This window comes from Fistularia commersonii, chromosome 27, assembly GCF_037954325.1.
Source record: "Fistularia commersonii isolate RoL2024-O1a breed Wild chromosome 27, RoL_Fcom_v1.0, whole genome shotgun sequence".
NCBI lineage: Eukaryota > Metazoa > Chordata > Actinopteri > Syngnathiformes > Fistulariidae > Fistularia > Fistularia commersonii.
Genome location: NC_141310.1, coordinates 13477851 through 13498027, shown reverse-complemented (window position 1 = coordinate 13498027; position 20177 = coordinate 13477851). Strand labels below are relative to the sequence as shown.

General features: G+C 48.3%; 2 protein-coding genes across 2 annotated transcripts; one reads left to right on the top strand and one right to left on the bottom strand.

The window, feature by feature from the left end:
* Positions 1-1079: 1079 nt before the first annotated feature.
* On the top strand, positions 1080-3984 carry LOC147218082 (growth arrest-specific protein 1). The gene has a single exon (XM_086174730.1). The coding sequence runs from the start codon at positions 1561-1563 to the stop codon at positions 2326-2328; it is 768 nt and encodes a 255-aa protein (XP_086030856.1). The 5' UTR covers positions 1080-1560; the 3' UTR covers positions 2329-3984.
* Positions 3985-5145: 1161 nt separating this feature from the next.
* ulk3 (unc-51 like kinase 3) lies at positions 5146-19703 on the bottom strand. The gene is made up of 17 exons (XM_086175223.1): positions 19631-19703; positions 18458-18592; positions 17979-18119; positions 17769-17889; positions 16944-17039; positions 16270-16413; positions 16060-16142; positions 14837-14992; positions 14663-14768; positions 14334-14374; positions 14151-14253; positions 13347-13411; positions 12312-12390; positions 10416-10456; positions 6760-6807; positions 6427-6490; positions 5146-5679 (listed from the first exon to the last, which is right to left on the bottom strand). The coding sequence occupies exons 2-17, from the start codon at positions 18560-18562 to the stop codon at positions 5663-5665; spliced, it is 1410 nt and encodes a 469-aa protein (XP_086031349.1). The 5' UTR covers positions 18563-18592; positions 19631-19703; the 3' UTR covers positions 5146-5662.
* Between the last annotated feature and the right edge of the window lie 474 nt (positions 19704-20177).

The window sequence follows — 20177 nt, the reverse complement described above, 5'->3', positions numbered from 1 at the left end:
AAAATAAGTAAAAATTGTCTGGAATGGAAAGAAATGATTGAAAGATCAGCAAAGATTTAACTCAAAATCAACTTAATCCCATAAAATGAATAAAAGTGTTTGTAGGAGAAAAATGTTTTAAGTCAATGCCTTAATATGTAATATTTTCATGATAAAAAATAAATAAGAAATGGAACTACATGAAAGTGAAATTTTCAAAGAAAACGTTCTCTCTAGAAATAAATATAACAACTATTATTATTATTATTATCAGCCGATCTTTTGCACAAAACTGCAGAAGTAAAATGAAAAAGAATCACATGAAAAACTACAACGAATATTGATCTGTGTGTGAAAATAAAACAACAAAAGTTCAAATAAAAAAGAAAAAAAAGGAAGAAATTGTTACAATAAACAATAAATTATTTCACACTAATTCCATTAAGAAAATGACATGTATTTCTAGGCTGGACGTGGTTTCACGGCAGTTGTAAAGAAAAGAAAAGAAAAGAAAAGAAAAGAAAAGAAAAGAAAAGAAAAGAAAAGAAAAGAAAAGATGAGGGGGGAAAGGCGGGAAAATCTCGGGGTGTTTTCCCCCTGGAGAGCTTCCCGCAGGATCCACGCCGGCTCGGCCCCGCCTCCATTGACGCGCCGCCGTGCGTGAACAATCTTCCTCCTGCCCAGACACCCGGGCGCTGCGTGGACCCCCCGCACCCCCCGCACCCCACGCACAAAGCGGGTGAAACCGGCCAGAAAAAACACCAAACCTCCATCAATCCAGGCTTAGGAAGAAGAAGAAGAAGAAGAAGAAGAAGGAGGAGGAGGAGGGAAGACCCTCAGCGAAGATCCTGCGGGAGGAAAATAAAAAGATTTGCGGAGGAAAAAAGAGAGAGAGAGAGAAAAGGGGGTGAAGGGGGAGAAAAAGGGGGACCCCCTCTTTCTTTTGCCCCCCTTGTTTCCCGCTGTGAGCACAGAGAGAGAGAGAGAGAGAGAGAGAGAGAGAGAGAGAGAGAGAGAGAGAGAGAGAGAGAGAGAGAGAGAGAGAGAGAGAGAGAGGGGCCTCGGAGGGAGGAGAGCGGGAGGAGGGGCAGAAAAGAAAAACAAAAGGAAGAGGGGGTGATAAACGTCCTCACCCCGGAGGCCCGCGGAGCTCACGACCCCCCACTCCCACTCCCACTCCCACTCCCACTCCTGTCCGACCAATCAGGGCCCGGATTGTGAGAGAAGAGGAGGAGGAAAACTTTTCTTTCTCTTCTTTTTCCAGTGAAGTGGGGGAGGGGCGGCAGAGGGAGAGGACCGCGGAGCGCCGCAGAGGAAGGGGACGGAGACCGGCGAGGAGCGGCGGGGAGGACCGGGGAGAACCGGGGAGAACCGGGAAGAACCGGAGAGGAGCGGAGGATGCTGCGTTCACGAACCGAGAGGGACGCGGGTTGAAGCGGCGGTGCGTTCAAGTGTTTGCTTCCAGCTTCCACGGAACTTTGCGCGGACGGACCCCTGACTTCCGGCTTCCTACGTACTACTTCCGCCCCCTCCTCCCCCTCCTCCTCCCGCCGTGGAGATGCGCCGGCTGAGCGCGCGGGCATGACGCGCCGGCGCGCACGCGTCTGCCGCGCGCCGGCGCTCGCGCTGCTGCTGCCGCTGCTGCTGGCGCTCGCGGCTCCGGACGCGCCGCCGCTGTGCTGGCACGCGCTCCTGCGCTGCCACGGCGAGCCCGAGTGCGCGCTCGCCTACCGCCAGTACCTGTCCGCGTGCGAGGCCAAGCTGCGCGAGGGGGGCGCGGGCGCGCGCTGCCCGAGCCACTGCATCGGCGCGCTCATCCGGCTGAACGGCACGCGCAGCGGGCCCGCGCTGGAGGCGTGCGACTGCGCGGGCGACCGCGAGTGCGAGGGCGCGCGGCTCGCCGTGGAGCCGTGCGTGCCGCGGCGGCACCCGAGCGACGCGGCGGGCGTGGGCTGCACCGAGGCGCGCATGCGCTGCGACGCGGACGCCGGCTGCCGCGCGTCCTTGGCGGCCTACCTCGCGCACTGCAGCCAGCTGTTCAACGGGCGCAGGTGCGCGCCGCGCTGCAGGGACACCATCCGCCAGATGCTCGCGCTGCCGGGCGGCGCGCTGCTCGGCGGCTGCGTGTGCGACGGCGTGGAGCGGCCGTTCTGTGAGGTCATCAAGGACAACATGAGCCGCCTGTGCGGCCTCGGAGGCGCGGCCGAGCCGCCGCCGGAAGCGGAAGACGCCTACGACGACGAGGAGTACGACGCGGAGGAGGCGGGCGCGGTGGACGCGGGAGCCGCGCGCGGCCCGACCGCGTGCGTCGCGCTGGCGCTCGTCCCGCTCGCGTTCGTCCCGCCGTGACGTCGCACGGATGAGGATGGAACCCACGTGACGTCACGCCCGAGCCGCACCGCCAGGACGAAGGACCCGCTCGTCACTTCCGGTCAACTCCTCCCTTTGTCGTGTCACTTCCGGTCAGGAGAGTTCGCGAACAAGTTCCCAACGAAAAGACCGACAGGAGACTCGGATTCTTGGCGTTTCTTCATTCCAGTGTTTCCCGACCTTTTTTTCGGCCACGTTAGAAAAATCACCAAATAAATATGTCGAAAACGTTTTTAACAGAATAAGTGAAACCGTAGTCTCAAGTTTTTTCTCTATTTTTTTTCGCCACGCTTGAAAGGGTATTTTGTGCAGAAAGGGAGCAGAGCTCTATTATCCAGAATAGGGAACTCCTTATTATCAGTCATCCAGGTGGATCCACCTGCAGGTTAATTCACTTGCCGTGCAGGAGCGTGTTATTGTTCTGCCTGTCGCCGCCCACATAGATAGACGTTGGAAGACATTATTTGTTAAAATAATGTGAAAGTGAGCGTTTTCCCGCGGCACAATGGGTGGGGAAACACTGCTTCAGACCGCGGGAGGGCCATTATTTTGGCTGGAGGGCCACTTATTTAATTTCAACACACGGGCCAACTTTGTTCATTGAACAAAACGAAAATTGCCATTTAAATATTGACATAGTTTTGACATTTTTATATCAACTTTAAATGTACCGACATGATGACCCACATGGAGAGTTGGTGTTCAATCGTCTCCGTTTATACAAAAATATAGACGAAAACAACAAAATGAATCGATCGCTCCGAAAATGTGGTATTTATTTCAATGATTGAGGAAACTTGACTGTCTGGAAAACTAAGATGTTTTTTTTTTTTCAAATATCACCACTTGTCTTAAAATCTCTTGTTATTAACACAGAAATAGGGCTAGACAATGTATGTTTATATATATATATGTGTGTGTGTATGTATATAACTATTTTGTTCAGGTGTTATAGAACTAGCTCTGAAAAATCGGGAAAAATTGATTGGAAAAAAAATGGGGGATGAAATTTAAAGAAAAAAAATCCCCAAAAATTGGCAAGTAAATTACAAATAAACAAACAATAAATCAAGAAGCTGCTCTCAAGTTGGGACTAAAATGAAAGAGTATCTGTTTAACTGGCTGCTTAATTTTCTCGAACCCTCGATTTCCCCGAAGAATGCTTTTTTGAAATTAACCCTTTCACGTCCGCTCGAACCCTCGGCTCCACAACCGATCAAACTAGTAGTTGAACCACGAGCGTGACGGATTTAATAATCCCTGACAGGAATGATTTCTCGGTCAGGACTTGAAGCAGGAACGAGTGTTTACAGACCTGGACGGACGTTTCCTGGGATTCTTTGCCATCTGTTTGACTCCACTTTGAATTCAGCCACAGGACTTTATAGACTTCCTAAGACTTTGTGCAAACAGGGACCTGCTCCATCTTTTTTTAGGGGGTCGTCATGGGAACCGACACTTCAGATGTTTGTGTGTGGGGGGGGGGGTCTCGGGGTGTCGCCGCCGCCGCCAAACCCTGTGTGATGATTTTCCCGTGAAAGACTGGTCAGATGAAGGTGTTGCGTTCGTGTCGGAAGGGTTTGATTTGTTAAAGGAAGGATGGAGGGAATAAACATGCAGTTTGCCATCTGTCCAGAAGGCGGCCGTGGATTCTTTTTCGCGTTTGTCCTCATATGGGGACGGGGGGGGGGGGGGGGTTGTGTTACTGGGATGCTGGCTTGTCAAGAAACACCAGAGAAGAAGAAGAAAACTGTCATTCTATTTGACGGAACAGGGAAGGGGGAAGCCCCGCCTCCTGCCGGCTCATCCAATGAGGGCACAAGTACTTCCTGAACCTGAAGGCCCTCCTTCTCCGGCTGGCTATTAGCATTGTTTACTTCCTGGTTCCCGTGATGCGCTGCATTTGGTTCCACCTCCCGTCACCCACCGCACCGGGGGGTCGGACTGGAAGCAAAGCGAGACCTCGTTAACCAAACGGCGATGGTGAGTACTTCCAAGTTCTTCTTTGTTAGCATTAGCTTAGCGTTGTCTACTTCCTGGTTCCTGTTTTGCACTGCAATTGGCTCTGCCTCCTCTCACCCACTGCACCGGGGGTCACACTGGAAGTTAAGCCAGACCCCGTCAACCAAACGCCGCTGGTGTGAATATTTCCAAGTCCTTCCTTCTCAGCGTTAGCTTAGCATTGTTTACTCCCTGGTTCCCATGATGCGCTGCATTTGGCTCCGCCTCCCCTCACCAACCACACCGGGGGTTGGACTGGAAGCGAAGCGAGACCCCGTCAACCAAACACCAATGGTGTGAGGACTTCCGAGTACTTCCTTGTTAGCATTAGCTTAGCACAGACTGTTCCAGGCACCGCGTTGTTGTGACTTGGGTAGCGTCTGACACACTGGAACGCCTGGAGTGAAGATTTCCCTAAAGAAATTCCTTCCTCTGGCTCAGTGGGGGTCCAGGGGCCTCCAGAGGAGTTCCAGGGGGTCCAGGGGCCTCCGAGGGGGACCCGGCGGGTCAGAATCCCGGCAGCCTCATGACCCTCGCTGCAAACGCCACGGGCGCCGCCTGCCGCAGCTCCGGAATAACTTGAGGGCCGGCGATCCAGGTGAAGGTATTAAGAAGAGGAAAATAAACATCGGTCTGCGTCCTGGTTACCATGGCAACCCACGGGGTCGCCTCAGGAAATAAATGAATCTGGTGACCCCCAAGGACCGGATCCACCGCATCTACCGCGCAAGATTTTGAAAATTATAATTCTATGAATAATTAATCGAAAACAAACAACTCCGGAGCCGTCACAGATCGGAGCCTCCGTTTTAATGAACGTCTGCTTCTATATATATATATATATATATACATACAAGACGAGAGGAACAAACCAGCAGCACTGAAACTAAAGATCCAGCTTTCCCCTCAAAGTGAAGGGCTTTTTTTTTAAATAATATTCACACACTTTTGTTGGAGGAGTGCCTCCACTCCCCTGGAGACCAGGGCTCTCCACAGCTAGGGTATCTGCAGCGCTAATGCTCACCGCTTCTTTTAAATTGTCCAAGTAACCCCCCCCCATAGAAGAAGAAGCCTCTCCACCTCCAGGATGGTGGAGGAGCTTTCACGGTTCCACCTTCTTCCTGCTAGTAAACCGCAGCACAGGAAGTAAACAATGTACTGCTTCTTTGACGTCCTCCTGGAGTCTCCGCCACTCACCTACCGGTCCAGGCGTCGGGGGCGGGCCGGGGGGGGGAAGGCGGCTATTTTGGCGGCGGTGACGGAGGCCCGATCAGGCGATGACGCCCGTCGGTTGCCACGGCGACCGGCGAGCTCACTGCAAACAGCAGGCTGGGGAGGCAGACGGGATGGACGGCTGTTAAAACAACCTGAAACTTCTAAAATAAATACCTTTCCCGCCAGAGTTCTCCATGACAGACGGGCAAACACTCTCTGCATTTATAAAAAGATGTTGCTTCGTCACAGCGGTGATGTAAAGGGGCGAGTAAATCTGGATGGATCCACCGAGTCCGGTTGATATCTGGCTCCGCAGGGAGGCCAGCGGTTCCGGCTGGAGCCTGCGGCCGGGCCGCCGTCCAGGCGCGGCGGCCTCCTTCTCTTGCGGTTTATTAAAAAAAAACATCAGCGGCAGCAGAAGGAGACGTGAAAACCCAGGAGGCTCCGGAGTCTCTCCCCCCCCCCCCCTTCAAGCTGCTCTCTTTTTAAAATCCAGAACTCCGCTGGAATTTCTGCAGGGGGGATTAAGATTTAACCAGCAGTGACACAGAATAATGGTAACAGTAGATTCCTCCTCCGACGCTACATGGAAATCACTCGGGGTTTAAGAAAAGCAGCCGGCGTGAGTGGAAATGAGAGAGTGAATCCCAGTCGGCGGAGACAATCTGAAAGATATTAGCCGTGAAACCCGAGGAATTCTCTTAAACAAAAAAAAAAAAAAAGTTGCTCGCGTCGACGGAGGCCGCACAGCCCACCCGTGTGTGTGTGTGTGTGTGTGTGTGTTTGTGTGTGTGACAAGCTGTTTACACCACGGAAAACACACTCCGGCGGCGTCGGGAACAGTGAGTGCAGGAAACTCACAGCTCCTGACGGAGTCGGCGAGAGGTTCTCGATCCAGAGACACGTCCCTCTGGTTCTCCTGCATCTGAGGAGGGCGCAGAAAAAAACAGACCGTCAGTGAACACACCGCGTCCTCGGCACACCAGATCTCACACACACACACAAACACACACACACACCTGAGACAGCCTACACAAGCCTATGAAAACATATTCACCCTCTCATTCACACAGCATGTAGAGATACAGCCATTCACTCATTCATAAGCCCTTTGTACCACCTCATTCACAGGTGGTGTGTAGACATGGGCAGGTGGACGTGCACGTGATCCAGTGGAAGGTGTGGAGAAGGTACCTTGATGTTCTTCTTGAGGTACTCCGCTCTGGTCATCAGGCTTTTGATCTGTTGGGAGGAACGGCATCTGAGATCGGTCAACGACAACACCGTCGGGTTTGGACCGTCACTTCGACCGGCCCGAGATGTTTGGTCTCCGCTTGGGTTCGGGTCGTATCTTTCAGGGTTAAAGGTCAAGTCAGGCCACATCCTGGTCTCCTGGGGGTTTCCGACGCATTTTTGGACTTATTCAGACCATTATATCTGATAATAAGGTGATAACGTAAAAGGTTGGTGCTGATGGCCTGGCAGAACATGCCCAGTTTCATGTTACTCATATTTTGATCGATAAAATATGTCTCGATCCATTAAAAATTCATTTTGTTCAGCCGATATTTAGTTGTTTAATGGTGGTGACACCTGCTGGCAGACTCGTGCACCTCGGTGGACCACCTGTGCCGATCAGGCAAGTCCAGTCTTTATACAGCAGGCAAACGGTTTTTCATTGATTCATTGATCGATTCATTTATTTTTTTTGAAAAGTTCAAGGGAAGCTTGAAAAAAAACAATCTGCTTTTGGAATTACGGACTTTGCACTTTGGAATGCTTGGAATTGCTTTTCAGATTTGGGTTCAAACTTTAGTGGAATGAACTTTACATTTGTGCTGGTATTTTTTTGGATTGAAAAGACTTGACCTGATTATGTTTTGGGTGGAAAGATCAGAGTTAAAATTGAAACTGATTTAGAGCCTGATGTGCAGGATAAAGACGAAAAGAAACCGTTTAAGCTACTCGTCGAGGGAAGCTTGGAGTTTTGACACAAAAGAAAAATGAAATTAATAGTCTAATAGAAGCAGAGCAGGATAAGGAAACTGCTGAAATCAATAAGTTGTAGAGGTTATTAAAAGAGACACATATTTTAGTTGACTTTGAAAGTACTTAAGGAATAAAAGACCTATCTTGGAATCCACTGAAACCCCTGAGGCGTCTCGATGAAGTGGCTTCTTGGAAGAGTTGGTGAGTCTACTCAGGGGTTACTACGGCTCTAGAATCACACATCTGATTTATCATTTCCAGGGTGTATTTCTGAGCTTTACCGGAACAAAAAAAAACATTTGTGTACGTTTTGAGAAGTAATTGCGAACACTCGGCCTATGAAAACAGTTGTGTTTCCAATAACGCATCAAAAACAAAGGTCTAAATGAGAGACGCAACGCGGCGCGTCGCCCTTTACGGAAAAGCCGGGGCAACATTTCAGATGTTAAACATGTGGCGGTCGTGTTTTTGTGCCTCAGGCCGCTCTTTTAATCTGAAACCTGAGAGGATTACCCATACTCTAACCCGCTACCTGAACGCATCGCGGCGTGAACACGAGTTGCGTCAGCGTCCGAAGGCGGGGCCAGTATGGAAGGACCCCCCCGCCGCCGCCGCCGCCGCCAAATAATCATCCCGACCGCAGGCTTTCACAATCCCGCCCTGAACCCAAACTCACAAAACCACAGCGCTTTAATCACGCTCCCTTTAATCACCGGACTGAGCAAACGTCGGAGGGAACCCGCCCGCCGCAGGACGCCACGCGGCCGTCGCTACACCGACTTCCACTCAGTACCTTGAGACAAAAATAAAGCGGTAATAGAAGGGAGCCGGTTGGAAGCTGCTGCGGAGGGCGCCTACAAATACTTCGGAGAGGATAAAACACTTGCCGAGGCCGACTTTTTATCTCAAACACACAAACCAACCACTACCCGTCGTCCAAACCTGAGATTATTACAACCCCATCTGAACTCACTTAAAGACAAACACCCTTAAACACCCGAACGACGACCGCTCTCGACCCCCACCCCGTAAAACGCCGTCTTAGCCAACGAACAATGCACAAAAAAGACCCTTGGGGCCGAGGTGGGGGGGGTGGGATTGATGGCAGCCGCGCGCTAAGCGTTAGCATGTGTTTTTGTTCTGTGGGTGCCGGCGTTCCGAGCCGCCGGCGCTCGGTGGAAAAGCCGCAAAAGGAAAAACACCGTTGTCGTATTCAAGGGGTCGGATTTCCGCGATTTCTCCCGTCTCGCGATCCGCTTCGGTCTTAATTCTGAAAAATAGCTCCTCCTTCAAAAACCCTGGTCGTTTCTTAAATGTATTTTGGACCCGTCGTATTGTATCGTGACGTTTACAATTGTGATGGATCCACTGTCGCCTCTGGTTTGGCCGAGCAGTTTTACGACACACCGGATCCTAACGTCGCCTTTTGGACATCCAGAATACTGCGTGATGTTATCGTAACGTAGTGTTGACATACTGAATGCTGCATCACCATTATGAATTCCACGTATCGCGTATTGTATCGCGATACAATGAATACTACATCATGACGTGAGTGTATCGCATATCGTATCGCCACATAATGGCGTTATTGCGACGTGATATGACGACCGCATTGTGACATTATTGTATCGTAACGTAGTTTTGTCATATAGTGAATACTTCCACATATTACTGTATCGCCTCATGACATAGTTGTGTCACAACGCGACACAACGAATACTGCATTACGACATTAATGTATGGCAACATTACCTAGTATCTTCCTTTCTTTGGGCTTTTCCCTCCAGGTGTCTCCACAGCCAATCCACCTCCTCCATCTAACCCTGTATCTTCTTCTTCTCTCACACCAACAAACTTCATGGCCTCTTTCACTACGTCCATAAATCTTTTGGGTCTTCCTCTCGACCTCGCGCCTGGCAGCTCCAGGATATTCACTCTCCCTCCTCTGTCCATGACCCAACCATCTCAGTCTGGCTTCTCTGACCTTCTCTCCGAAACAACTTACATGTGTTGTCACAAACTAATGAAAAATGTATCAAGATGTTCTTGTGTTGTACGGCAACATGACATATTGTCTCACGCCATCCTTAAAACCGCAACATGATCTTGTAACGTAACATGACGATTTGTATCGCGACATACCGAATACTGCATGCTAATGCATCCTAACTTAACCCTTCGTATCACGACACCCTGAAAACTGCATCGTGATCTTGTTCTATTGCAGCATGACGTTTTCTATCACGACAATCGTAAGGTGACTTTTCGCATCACGATATTATGAAGACTGAATCACGATGCTGTCGTAACGTAACATGACAATTTCTATCGCAACGTACTGAATACTGCAACATGATCTTGTATCCTAGCGTGACGTTTTGCATCACGACATCTTGAATCCTGCATCATGATGCTGTAAAGCAACATGATGATTTGGATCACAGCGCACCGAATACAGCATCATGATGCCGCTGTATCGTAAGGTGACTTTTCGTATCCCGACGTTGTGATTAGTACAATATGATCTTGCATCGTAGCACGCTTTGTTTCACGAGATCCCGAATACGGCATCATGATGCCGCTGTATCATGACTTTTCATCTCACGACGTTATGAATACCTTATCACGGCGTGACTATCGGTGCGGCGAGCGTGAACTCGATAATGGAAAGTCTCGTCGCCACGTGATCCATTATGTTACAACAGACTAATGTTGCTTTAGCATCCAATTACGAGGGAGGCGGTGATTTATGTGCGAGGGAAAGTACTACGGATGATGGATTGAGTTATTTGGCTGTTTGGCTGCGGGGGAAGAGGAGGAGGGAAGGTGTCATGTGACTCTTGGCCACGCCCACTCACCTCGCCGTGGAGCAGCTCTCTCCGGCGGCCCTGCGGCTCGGCTGGCTCGATGACGAACGGCGAGAGGAGACGTCGGGGGGGGGGAAAAAAAAAAAGAGAGAGAGAGAGAGGATAATGAGTGGAGGAAGGAAGGAGCGCGAGTCCTCTGTCTAATCACGGCGTTCGCCCGGCTCGAGGCCGAATGCTGGATTGGGTTTCGCGTGCAGACGGACGGCTCCGGGCTGGAAACTGCTCTGATGCAGGCCAGTGACTCCGGAGGTCGGAGGGGGGAGGAGATCTGGTGATGAGGAGGACGAAGAGGACTCGCCCGATGAGCGAGACGAGACGGTGCGCGACGTGATAACGGATATGAAAATGATCGGCATCCGCTGCCAGGATGGAGGCCGACCTCCTGGCTGCACGAGGTTCTGGGGACCTTGAAGAACACCGTTATGAGGCGCATAAAAGTAGATGAGGGTCTACAAATGATTACATTATTACTGTCAGGACCAGGACCACTTAAAGGTTAATGACATTATATATTACCGTTATTATGATTATATGTTTATTTTCAAACGCCCAAAGGGCTTTCCAGTTGCATTCGAGAAAAGCAATGTACGAAAGAAGAAGTTGGAATTTAAATCCGATGCATGAAAATGATCCCGACGTGAATGAGGACTCAAAGCACATCGATCAGTGCTTGGAATGGTCAACAGAATGGAAGCAAGAAAATCAAAATGGGGCTTAAAATGGTGAATATAATTAGTCTGTTATATTCAGTACTCTTGTCATATTACAAGACTATCTAGACCAGAGTGTGACCTCCCCCCCGCTCTTCCTCGCATACCAAGCCCTCATTGTGCGGCTAATTGCGTTGCGAACTGGCCTTCGGGGGCAACGTGATCGTCCACTGCACGTTCATTAGAGGTTCCTGCGAACGGCACGCAGAGAGCCGACACACACCTACCATCTATGTCGACGATCGGCACGTCGGCGATGTGGACCGAACCAAACGAGGAGGAATCTACCGAAACAGCAGTGAAATCAACCTCCAGTTTGAGCCGAGTTTGCAAGCAGGCATTATTCCCCTGACTTGTTTTATATTTTGCTTCCTATTTCCTTCAATTTGTTCATTTCCTCCACCTTATTTCACCTTAAACTATTTTAATTTAAAAAAAAAAACATACCCATATTTGATGGGAGTCCCTTTGGAGCTGCGCGCCGTGTGTGAAAGGTGCTTTTAAAAATCGTGATGTTGTTCCAACCCAGCGGCAGGAAGGGGGCTCCGCTTAGCACAACAAACCAAGTTCTCTCCAACTCCCTCATTCCTGGTGTTTATCATTGCTGTCTCCTAAGTACGCAATATACTATGTCACAGTACTTGAGGGTACGAAAGTGTATTTACTGTGTATTTGTGTATTTTCCACATCCTCAGCCGGCCGTCTGAGTTCTACGTGTGACTCGATCCACGAGTGAATCTTTGAATGCCGCTACCTTTACGTAACAGGGCCCCTGGGAATTGTAGTCCTAATACCCTGGAGGGTGGGGGGTGTTGTAGTCCAAATACTGAGTTTCCTCCTGCCTCTGGTCGTGGAGCGGCTGACGGGGTTGGGGGTTCAGGAGCGGCTAAACCTTTCTGGTTTATGGCGTTTCGGGATTACATAAGGGCTCCTGGGAGTTGTAGTTTCCAAACTCAGTCACAGAGAGACCTTGCGGTGCAGCGAGAAAGAAATCAGCCCTGCACCGCTGAGAAACCCTAACGATAAAAGTGACGTCTTATTTTAGGAGGCTTCCCCTGGGTTTGAGAGATGAGCGCCGCCGCTGGCGGGGGTGGAAGGGTTCCCTGAATGGGAAACAGATGACGGGGCCTCTTTTTTTTTTGTTGTCTTTTCTTAAAGAAAGAAGGAGGTCCTGTACCTGCCAGCGCCAGCAGCAGCTCCCCTAAGCACCGCTGGTAGACGTCCAGGGCCTCCTGGTCGTCCAGCCCGCTCTGCTCCTGCCAGGGATGAACACCAGACTTGGAGGGGGAAAATGAAAAAAATACCTACTCGGATTCCGTTGTTGTCGTCCTTATTTTTAGAGGTTTGATAAAAATCGGCACACCAAAAATGCTCCACAGATAAAGATAATTTATTCTACAACACACAACATATTCTCGCACGCCATTTTGAGTAAATATAAGCTCTGCCTCAGATGCTTACATGTTATTGTGGCATCATTTTTAAGGGAAAACTACCTTATCCTAACTCTGCTGTCTGTCTTATCCTTCTTTGTCCCAGCCCGCACAAACCATGAGGATATTTGTTTATTTTATTCATTGCTATTGTCACTCTATTTATATTGTTGGTTACTACTGGTTGTGTATTTTTCACCCTTACTGTTCCTTGATGTTGTCCATTACTATCCTATTACTATTTTTTGACATAACTGTTATGCTAGTGACAAAGGAATTTCCCCTATGGGGATCAATAGTTTTATTTTATGTGATTGACTCTCTTTTGATTGATTTCCCCTTCATAATTTTTCCAGACCGGAGCCTAGAAATGGATGATTTTTCACACGTGTGCAGATATGGAAATCCAAGGGTTTGAACATACGGTATAAAATAGAGTAAATACAAGGGAGGAGTCATTTAAAACTGGCACCACAATAACATGTTTAACACATATCTCTGCTAAGCATCTGAGGAAGAGCCTATGTGTGCTCAAAGCGCCATGCGAGAATAAGTTGTTTTTTTTTTTTATGCTACATGCAGAATAAATTCTTTATTTTTGGGGCGCTTTTGATGTGCGAATTTTTTTTTCCAAACCTCTATTCGGTCGACTTTTCGATCCAGCACCCGTCCCGAACTGGGCGGCGCATGCGCGTCTTTTTTTTTTTTTCCTTTTTCTAGCACGTCGTCTTATTTTTACCCAGTCTGTCTCCCGGTTGCCATAGCAACCACGCACTTACCTTGGCGATGGCGGTGGAGGCGACCTCCAGGGCCGCCAGCAGCCTCGGCTGGTCACGAGACATTTCTGAGAGAAAGAAAGAGAGGGAGGTGACCAGGGAGACGTCAGATCAGCGTCCCAGGATGGAGAAGATGGATCTGTACATCCATCCTTTGGTCCATCCATCCATCCATCCATCTATCTATCTATCGCTCTCTTCCAAGTCCTGTGAATTTAACCATCCATCCATTTCTTGTCTATTTTTGTTTATGTGTTATCATTCTGTCTACATCCCTCCATCCATCTATCCATCTATCTATGTCAATATTTCTATTTATCCTTGTGTCTATCTATCACCCATATTATCCAGCTATCCTTATGTTTATCTATTTATCTGTCTATTGCCCATATCTCTATCTATCCTGATGTCTATCTATCTATCAATTTATCCATCGTCTATCCATATCTATCTATATAATCATTACGTCCATCCATCTATAATCATTTCTTAATTCCTCATGGGGAAAGTGGTTTTCTGCTTCGAACCCGCCATGGATGAAGCATGTATCAGCGTCGGGGAGCAGTGAGGGGTTCCGTGTTTTGCTCAACAACACTTTGACACACTAGGAGGAGCCAGGAATCCAACCAGGAATGTTCGGTTCCAAAGACTATCTATATCTATCTCATCTTTATCTTTCTTTTCTCCTGCTAGTGGTGTTTGCTGCCAGTATCCGGCGAGGTCCCGTCTCCTCGCTGAGTGGAGCTCAACAAGGAAACTGACATTGAGAGTTCCGGATCCTCTGCAGAGGTGCGTGGGGTTCTTCACCTCGAAGGATGTCCCTGGAGGTGCGAGCCTCCTCGAAGATCAGCCTGTTGTCTGAGGCCACCAGGGCCTTCAGCTCCTCGGCTCTGGACACGTACTGGCCGACCTGCAGGAGGGGCATCTGGGTTTGTTTCGGCTCGACTCACGTTCCCGCGACGGGAAGGCGGGGGTCGCGGTCGGCCGTACCTTCTGCCTGAGAGCGTCCTTGCGTAGCCGGTCCGCCTCATCTGGACAGAGAGGAGGGAGGAGACGGGCTCTGGTTGGTCAGGTCCTCACAACGTCACTTTGGCGGCTCTGGGGCTCAGAGGGAACGTCCGACCCCCCAAAAAACCACAGGAGAGGCCCTCGGGGTTCGGTTCGGGTCTATATTTTGTCTCAGGGAATTCACAAGAAGAGACTGACGAGCCCCTGCTGGCAGTCCAGGACCACCATCTGGTCTTGTGGAGAATTTAAAAGACACTGGGGATGCAGGGCCTCCCCTCTGAGCCACAGGAAGTGCGAGCGAGCCGTCTTACAGTGAATGGCGGGGACAAAGTGCTCCAGGGCGCTGCAGTACAGGGACAGGGCAGCCGACCGTTCCCCCTCCTGGTCCTTCTCCACCGCCTGCAGGACCAGGGCCTTCTGAAGAGGGGACGCATTCAAATTTAGAAACAAAAGAAACAACCGTGACACGCCACGCGCCGTCTTACCGCTTTCTCTAAGCTCTCGGCGCTGGGCATGTGCTCGATGTCCACGAAGGGGTGGGTGAAGAACTCGGCGAAGGTGATGCGGGCGTCCGGGTTCCTCTCCAGGAGCCGCAGCAGAAGGTCCCGGCAGTCCTTGGAGACGCGGGCCGCCGGCGGGAGCTGCGGCCGCAGAACATCTCAATACGGCGCGCTCGTCGGCGTGAAAAAACATTGTTGGGGTTGTATCCGAACTTTCGAGTGAACCGCAGGGAAGTTCAATCCACGCGTTACGATCACTACACCAGGGGTCGGCAACCCGCGGCTCTTCCATCTTTACATTGCGGCTCCCAGTGGCTTGGGAAAATAAATGATAGATATTTAATTGAAGTGTATTTCATTTGTGTTAATTCCTTTTTTTAACTTTTTGTGATCTTTAAATATGAAATACAATTATATTTATTATGTTTCGCCGCTCAAAATAACGTCACACTGGCGGAAGCTGGTAAAGTCCTGATTTGCAGATGCTGTGCGCAGAAGTTCAGGAGCAGAAGTCCCATAAACCAGGTAAAAGAAATATTTATGAAGATATTTTGCAAATATTTATATTTTATTGTTTACTGACAGTGATTTTTTTCCCAATTTGTTTTTAAAATTCAGATCAAGGCTCCGCTACACGCTCTGAAAGGCCAAACCTCAAAATGAGCTCATTACATGAATAAAATTTAATTTTCTATGTAATAATTCCAGAAGCAACACACGACACCCTTGTTTATACAAAGTGTAAATGTAATTAAAACCAATTTATACAGTGGTACCTTTATTTTAGACGTCAAAAACTAATTTCGGCTCCCAGTGTTTTCTTTTCCGAGGAAACCGGGTCCAAATGTCTCTTGAGGTGTTTGGGGTTGCCGAGCCCTGGTCCACACCGATCGAGAAGCTTCTGATCGGCTGCGACAGACTGACATCTAGTGGTCACACGCAGAACCAGACCGTCTCCGGCTTCGGGTTTTTAAACCCCGCTTGATGAAGAGGACTGCGATTAGAGGAGGACAACGGGCTGCGACCAATCACAGCTGCCTCTGGGGCGAGAGGCGGGGTTTAACCTGGACCACTCACCTGTCAATCACCTTTAGAGACGTCCGAGCGTTCACTCTGTCATTCACATCCGGGGGACAATTTGGACCTACTGACCGATCGCGAGGGAGACGGAGAACCCGAGGCCGTGGAGAGCCAGGAGACAGACTCACCTCGACGGGCTGATTGCTGCGGATCTTCTCCTCCAGCTCGGCGTACGACCTGGAAGCGAAGGGCGCTCGTCCGAACAGGGCCTCTGCGGGAACACACACAGCCAGCGGGGCAACGTGGGTAAAACACCCCACCGAGAGATGGAGCTCCACCAGGTTCCATGAGGTTCCTGGTATGTCTCGCACACACTTTCAAAGCGCCCGGCATCTCACCGTACAGGATGACCCCCACCGACCAGAGGTCCACCCGGGAGTCGTACTGCCGCCGGCACACCATCTCCGGCGCCATGTAGAGAGGAGACCCTCTCAGGACGCTCTTCTCGTCCCAGGGGGACATGTGCTGGGCGAAGCCGAAGTCTGCGAAAGAAAAAAAGGAAGAAAAATGAAGTTTTCAAGATGCTTTTCTTGTGGCGCCGTCCAGCGAAAAAGGTAGGAGACATAAAATGTTTAGAACTTGAACTTTAATGGCAGACGCCTGGAGGAACCAGCCGGGTGACGCTTGGATCATGTTCTCAGAGTCTTCAGCTGCAGACAACTTCAGCCAAACACCGAATCCAGCTAGTTTATTCGTGTTCAATGCAAATACCCGCAAGCGGGGAAAAATTACAATATGGATAATAATGTGTGCGAAGGTGTCAGGAGAAAGGTTAGGAATAAGAATAACTTTATTTATCCCGAATGAAATTGTTGTGCCAGAGTTTCAAGTAAAACACAACAATAATAAAAAATTGTAGGAAATTGTATAAACAGTATAGAAAAGCGGGAAGATTAAGAAATACAAATAAACCTATAAAGTGTCAAAGTAACAAGTCAAGGCTATAAAGTGTCTTAAGTCCAAAGATTTTGAGATTCCCTGCGGCTGAAGGGAGAGGAATTAAAAAGGTTACCTGCCAGTTTGAGGACGGAGCCGCTGAGCAGGATGTTCTGAGGTTTCAGGTCCAGGTGTGAAATATTCCGGTCGTGAAGGAACTGGAGGGCACAGGCTGCCAGTCAACACACACACACACACACACACACACACACACACACACACACACACACACACACACACACACGCACAAAATAGTGAGGAAACTAACTTGTACCGTCATTTCCAGACTAAAAGCCGCTGCTTTTTCCAGCCTCGTCACGTCAGACCGGCGAAATGAGTGTGAAATTCGGAGGCCGTTCAAATCCGGCATGGAAAGAGACGACTTTACCGGTTTTAGCGCGCAGGAGGAAGGCTAAGATAGCAAATCAGCTGGAGCAGGACAAAGCAGGGACAGACAATGGATGGGCTTTTCCTTGTGTTATTTATGATTCACCTTTTCCATCAGCTGTGTTACAGCCACTGTTCAGAAAAAAGCATTTCCAGTACGTATTTATGGATGTTACCGGTATGTATTTTTTTAAAAGTAAAAAAAAAAGTTTGTGTATAAGTATCTCATGTTACAATGTGGACACCTGCGGCTTATATGTACACATAAATTTATTTACTTATTTTTAGCCGGTGCGACTAATATTCGGGTGTGCTAAACAGTACAGAAATGACGGTAGCTCTTTGTCCTGGGTCTGGAGAGCTGATGAAGCAAACCAGTAACATATGATCAAGCTGTACGTAAAGAAAACAGGTAAATACAGTGAGAAGGAAGAAATAAGGTGTTTCCTGAAAAGGCTTCTTGTAAGAACGCGACATAATCTGGATTAAAGCAACAAAGAACGTCCCGGCTCACCGATCTGCTGCAGGAAACGCTGGGCTACTCTTTCGGGTAAAATCCTGCGGCTGCGGATGAACCGGGACAGGTCTCCGCCCGAGCACCATTCCAGGACCAGATAGATGTTCTCAGAATCCCACTGGGCCCAAACAGAGCAGAGGATGATTGGCGTTGACTCGCCAGGACAGGAAACCGCTGCGTACGCGAGCCGCCGTCGGCCGGGCTCACCAGGAAGTCTTTGAGCTGGACGATGTGCGGGTGACGCACCGCCTTGAGAATTTCGATCTCGGTGAGCAGGTTTTCCGTCGACGCCTTGTTCAGGGTTTTCTTGGCCACCACCTTCACCGCCACCACCTCCCTGCTGTCGCCCTGCAAAACCACCATCGACAGCCGGCCTCTGACTTCTGCCCGGCTGTGGCTGTTGTGTCGTTCAGCCACCAGAGGGCAGAGGAACGGCAGGTGTAACCCCAACTTCAGGTCATTTATCGTGATATATGTTATACTCTTGTTCCCGTGACATTCCTCCTTATTTTATTTAAGAAGAAAATAATCCACTCAACATAATCCCTTGGACATTTCCATGCCAGTTAGCTCAGCGTTCCAAACACGACTGGCCAGGGCATTATGGTGATCAATTTTATAAAAAAGAAACCTTTATTTAAATCGATTATAAACTGATAGGTTATTTACTATTCAGCTGCTCTCACCTTCCTATAGGCTTTGTAGACGGTGGCATAGGTCCCGCTGCCCAGACGCTCCGTCAGGATGAAGTCGTTCAGCTTGGGAGGCGCGAAGCTGGAAGCCGAAGCCATGGCGACTCAGTTCGCCAAAGCAGGTCCGCCCTGCAATGGAAGAAAAATAAGATGCAGATTATTCAAAACCATACCTTAATAGTCAGCAACTTAATTACAGCATAACTCAATTTTATGTTTTGATATGGACACTGCTATTCCAATAACTATGTACAACCAAAATATATGATATCTGAACAATACTGCACATTCAGTTCATCTGTTTATTAGAAACGTGTGTCTGTGACTGCAGATGCACCGCTTTACAAAGACGATAAAGCTGTTCTATTCAGATAGAAATGTGATAACTTTTCTATTGGAAATTGGATTAATTACTGTTTCGTGAAATGAAATGCGATCATTTTGTCGCGTATAAGAATAACAATGATAATAAGAATAAGAACAACTTTATTTATCCCGAAGGAAATTGTTGTGCCAGAGTTTCAAGTAAAACATAACAATAATAGATAATAGTAGGAAGGAGGAAGAATAAGAAATACGAATAAATATAAAGTGTCAAAGTTAAGGCTATTCAGTGTTTTAAATATATATTGAAAACAAAAGTGAAGGTTTAAAATAAAAACAGAAAAAAGTGTTATAAATGTACTGGGACATGAGTATTAAATTGTATTAAAGAAAAACATATGTAGCTCAAGACAAATTATTATTAACAATAACAATTAACAGTATTAACAATTTGGACGGTGAGCTTAGATCAGCGTGTGTTTACACGACCGCAGTTAAATCACACCCCTCCATTTAAATACATTTAAAATGTTAATTTCAAGAGAAATCCTTTAAAATACATCCAGATAGATTTTTGACGTCAAGGCGGTGACTTCTTGTGTTACCCGAGCGGCTGTCATTGTTTTTTCGTCCGGAATAAGGAGTTAAATGAAGTTTCCAGCTGCGAATCCAGTGTTTTAACTCCCACTGATAGGAAACCACCGGAAAGTTTCTAGCTAGCAGAATTAGCTGACTCTCTGTCTATCGATGTGGCGGAAGCATGAAATGTCCCCACACGCAGACGTTTCAAAATGCACGATATTGGATTTTATGAAAGGATTAAAAAAAAAAAAGATAAATTACCTGGGAGGTTTCACATTCGAGGTAGATGCAGCAGGAGACGACGGTTTGCATGTCTGACACACACGGAGCTCCTTTGACAGAAAAGATGTCGGAAGGCGTGCTACCGCCCCCTAGCGGTCGGAGGCCGTTACTACAATCAATCGTTTCGAATGGGAATCGATTGTTACTTTACATTTACTCTTTCATGTATTTTTATTTCTTTACCGACTGCATTTGATATATTCAGCCTTATATTTGACGTTTTATCAGAGTCAATGGGACAATCAATTCATTGTCCGTTGTTGTTTATTTAGTTTTAAATGTGTAAAACAACTGTTCAGGAAATCGCAGGAAAATAATATGACGATGTAATGACATGTAACAAACGAACATTTTATCTGGGCACATTTAATCCTTTATATTTTTTATAAATATGTTTGATGCATCACCTTCACCAAGAGTTTATTTTCCCTAATCCATTCTTGGACTTTTTCGTCCAACAAATTGCTCAGTACCCCAAATTTTCTTTATTTATTTCATTGCACGGCTACTTCATTGCAATTTTTTT